Raw genomic sequence first — 4221 nt, 5'->3', positions numbered from 1 at the left:
ATTATTCAGTCAATTATATCGATTATATACTAATGAAAACATACCTATGGATATTATATTATATTCCTGACAATAAATGTTACACACAGGATCTTTAGGACATTCCTCCTCTCACAAATAGAATGTTATAAGGATTAAAACAAAATCTTTCACTGCACTGCAAACAGTAGCCCGTGTAGAAACGCATATCTTTTTATCTCTAATCACATTTTCTTATATTGAGCAAAAATACAATTTTGCTTGTCTAGAATGATTAAAATTAGCATAAAAAACAGCCACTGAAAGACTGTAATGCCAAAAAAAGGCAGAAGAAATGCCAAAAATGAGTGCTAGCTAACGATTATCTAGCTAGTTATCTAGTGGAGTTTTACAGAAGATTCTTAAAATAAGTATTTTGTCACTTTGAACCTTTTATAATAATTAACAAATAAAGTCTTACAATAAGACACAATTTCTTCAAACAGCATAATAACAATAAGTGACTTTGTGTTAAATGAAGGAACCAGAAACATTCTTATTTTTATCAGTTTTTATTAAAACAATGAAAAACTAAACAGCTGCTTCATTTCCAACACTGGGACCAGACGACTTTCTCTTAAACTGAGAAGTTGTGCGAGTGCTCTTACTCTGAAAATAAGGACAATAAAACCAGATTCTAATGCAAAACATGTTTGAAAATCTTTTTTGACCAAAAATAAGACTAATTTCCCAGAAAGAAGCCTTTAGATTTAGTGTTTGGTCTGCTATATCCAGCCCTTGTTGTTTGATCAATAGATTTATTGAATAGTAATTCTAAATACTTGTAATCTGTATCAGGAGAGTAAAAGTCGGATCGGTGCATCTCTAGATTCTGGTTTTACATTCTGACCCAGTTTCCTCAATGAAGAATGGAGGAGGAACTCTGTTAACTGTCTGACTGTGTATCATTTTATTTTAATGAATCATTATCAATATTTCACTGCTCATCCAATATTCAGCAGGCACAGACTGTGAATGTGAGTCGGTTCAGGCTGAATTATTCTCAGAAGATAAAAACGTCCAGTTTAACCAGATTATTTACACCACTTATATACGTTTGATCTTTGTTTTATTCTGTATGTAGCAATGGAGGCTCCTCTGCTGCTTTCATAACAGCGGCACATTATGACTAAATAGTGCTGATGAAGAAATGTTTATTCCAGGATATCGACATGTCTTCATCTTCCAGGAAACAAAGAAGGTCTCTATGACGTTTACACCTACCGTCCTGGGTTCCCATCCTGGAAAACCTGAAAAGGGAAAATGGCCGGTTATCTTAGAAATAATCTATGTTGTCCTGGAAAATGTGAATTGTATTTTTTCCCCTCGCTCAGATAAACCTGGGTGCTGAATAGTGAGCAACTGAGTGAATGCTGTCCTGTATTGTCAAGAAAAACCCTGGAAATGTCCTGGAAATGTCCTGGGAACCCTGACAGTGATATTTTTCCTCCCAGGAGATCAAGCTAGCCCAGAAGCGAGCTCAGAAGTACTCAGCAGTGCCTGACATGTGGTCCAAGTGTCTGCTGGGTCACTGTTACGGCCTCTGGTTCATCTACCTGCCCACCTTCGTCCGGGCGGAGAGCGCCAAGGTGCGTGCGCTGCACACGGCGTACGACGTCCTCAAACACATGGAGAACCGCAAGGTGGTGCTGCCGGACGAGGTGAGACTCTGATGGGGTCCAAGGCTGTTCTGGTGTTGAATGAGGACTTCTGTTATTGCTTCTCGTTATTGTCGCATACCGACACTTTAAGTGATAGATAGATATATATATTTGATATATGATATTCTGTAGGTTCACACTGATAATCATAAGCTAACAATAGCTTGTAGTTTATTGGACAGGATTTTGGTTTGGAGCGGTTATGTTGACGACCGTAGCAGGCGGAGGGCAGTAAAGCCGAACCCAGCGGACACACAGTGTGTGAGTGAGTGAGTGTGTGTGTGTTGTGTGTTTCAGGTGTGTTACAGGATCCTGATGCAGCTGTGCGGTCAGTACGGTCAGCCGGTCCTCGCTGTTCGAGTCCTGCTGGAGATGAAGAAGGCTGGAATCACACCCAACACCATCACCTACGGATACTACAACAAGGTCCAAACACACACACACACGCACACACAAACTACACCGTCACGCGCTCAGTTTTTTATATAAGTGTGAAGAAGATTGGGGGAAAAAAAGGATATATATAAATATAATGTTAAATAATGTTACAACACTGGATGTTGATTGAGACCAAAGTGTCAAATAATGAGTTAAATGTAATTCCTGTCTAGAATACAGACTGAATAATATAAAATAAAATAAACTGATCTGATAAAGTCCACTAGTGCACTTTATTGCTCAGATAAAAACATGTTTTATTTTTGGAGCTGAAGGAAAAGTATGACACTTTCTCTTTCTTTTTACACTCCACCTTCATCATCTAACTCATGATTTACTGATGTATTCAGTTGCATTGACAAACAACCTTTTAAGTTTCAGTCTTAAAAACAAAATGACTGAGGTCAGGAAGCTGCAGGACAACAGATGAGTGGATGGATGTTTGCATTAATAAGAGGTTTAATCGGCTGTCCTCTGTCCTCAGGCAGTGCTGGAGAGCAAGTGGCCCTCCACCAGTCAGGGTGGACGTCTCCGCTGGGCCAAGCTGAGGAACGTCCTGTTGGCCGTGGCCCAGTTCAGACAGCCAATCAGACGACGGCAGAAGAGCGGCTCAGTGGGGTCGCACGGAGGTCAGAGAAGATTTACTTTTACTTTTCATACATTTAGCTGATTATTCTTGCATACTTTTACTGAAGTAATGTTTAAAATGCAAGATTTGTACTTCCCTGAGTAAAGAATGTAAGTACTTCTTCCACCGCTGATCATTAGCAGTCGTCTGTCTCCGTTAAACAGTGCAATCATAAACATCAATAATCAAACCTCTGGAGTCATTTTTTAAAAGTTAAAGATAAAAAATGTAATTTATTCTGTTTGTTTTAAAGAAGCGATGATGGACCCCGATCTGAGGCCCCGCCCCCACTCCAATCTGATTCGTCAGTCCAGTTGGAGCGGCCTGTCTGAAAGCTCCAGTCACGAGTCTCTGACGGGTTCACTGGTGAAGAGCAACAGTCTGAGCAGCATGAAGACGGTGACTGACAGTAAGCAAAGTCTTCTGTGGGAACCCCCGGTGGATGGAGGCTGTAGTTTTACTCTTTTACTGTCAGTAGTACATCAGTCGTCTCCCTTTCTGTCCCTCAGAGGTGAAGCTCGGCAAGAAGACCATCCTCCGTAACGCGGGGACCAACGGCTGCGGTGACGCCGTCTCCCGTAAACCTCCGATGGGACGCAGAGACACCTCCACCCCGCCTCCAGCGCCTCCTGGCGGTGTTCTGGTTCGGCGGAGCCAGGTCTGTCTGTCCACCTTCTACAAAGAGTGCGCAGAGTCGGCTGACTCGGAGCCGGACTGCGGCTGCCATCCTGCAGAGAGAGACGGCAGGTCAGTCAGTCAGGACGGAAAATCTGCTCAAAGCTGGATCCAATTAAATTCTCTGTTTTTAATGTCAATTTTAGAAACTAAATCATCAAAAAACATAAAATCGCTTTCATGTAATTTGCCTCAACTGACAGAGGATATTGGACAGTTTTCTAACGTTTTACCTTCAACTAGTTTTGTACACTTCACGTCATTTATCTTTTTCCCTTTGACCTCCAGACCTGCAGGAACGCGCGACACAGCCAGCAGAAATAAAGTCGTAGACGAGAACTACAACAACGTCTCCTCCCCGAGTCGAGGAGGTCTGGCGGGGAAACTCCAGCAGCTTCTCACTCCAACCAGACACCGAGTGTCTGTTCGACGAGCAGCCAGCGTGGACGACCGGCGACCAGGAGGAGGAGGAGGGATAGGACGAAGGGTGTCTGAACAGAGGCAGTCCAGGAAAGCTCAAGTGGCTGAAACGCTGCTGAAAGCCAAGGAGAGGCTGGTCAACGCCACCTCAGAGGTTCGACTGCTCATATCTGAATCCGCTTTATTCTGAAAGTGTTGTCATTGTTTCCTTCTTCGCTCTTGTTTACCAGAACCTCCACTCTCACTTATTATTTCTCTTTAAATAGGTAACTTATTTAAATGTTTTCAATTCTTGGTGGCCCCAGTGTAAGGCTAACATTAACCCTTGGGGACAATAAACCTCACCAGAAACATGTCCATGTTAAGGCCAGGACACACCAA

At 42.6% G+C, this 4221-nt stretch overlaps 1 protein-coding gene across 1 annotated transcript in view; it reads left to right on the top strand.

The window, feature by feature from the left end:
* LOC118336579 (DENN domain-containing protein 4B-like) overlaps nt 1–4221 on the top strand; it is a gene marked incomplete at both ends in the record, with an annotated part of 17775 nt that overhangs the window by 11204 nt on the left and 2350 nt on the right. Inside the window, 6 exon segments of the mRNA XM_035673249.1 lie at nt 1473–1679; nt 1977–2105; nt 2602–2746; nt 2999–3154; nt 3255–3492; nt 3709–3994. Of these exon segments, the coding sequence (XP_035529142.1) occupies nt 1473–1679; nt 1977–2105; nt 2602–2746; nt 2999–3154; nt 3255–3492; nt 3709–3994 (1161 nt within the window).

The sequence above is a fragment of the Morone saxatilis genome, unplaced genomic scaffold, assembly GCF_004916995.1.
Source record: "Morone saxatilis isolate NCDOM2014 unplaced genomic scaffold, NCSU_SB_2.0 Contig24, whole genome shotgun sequence".
Classification (NCBI taxonomy): Eukaryota; Metazoa; Chordata; class Actinopteri; family Moronidae; genus Morone; species Morone saxatilis.
Note: the sequence above shows the minus strand (reverse complement) of the source record. Positions and strands in the feature narration are given on the sequence as shown.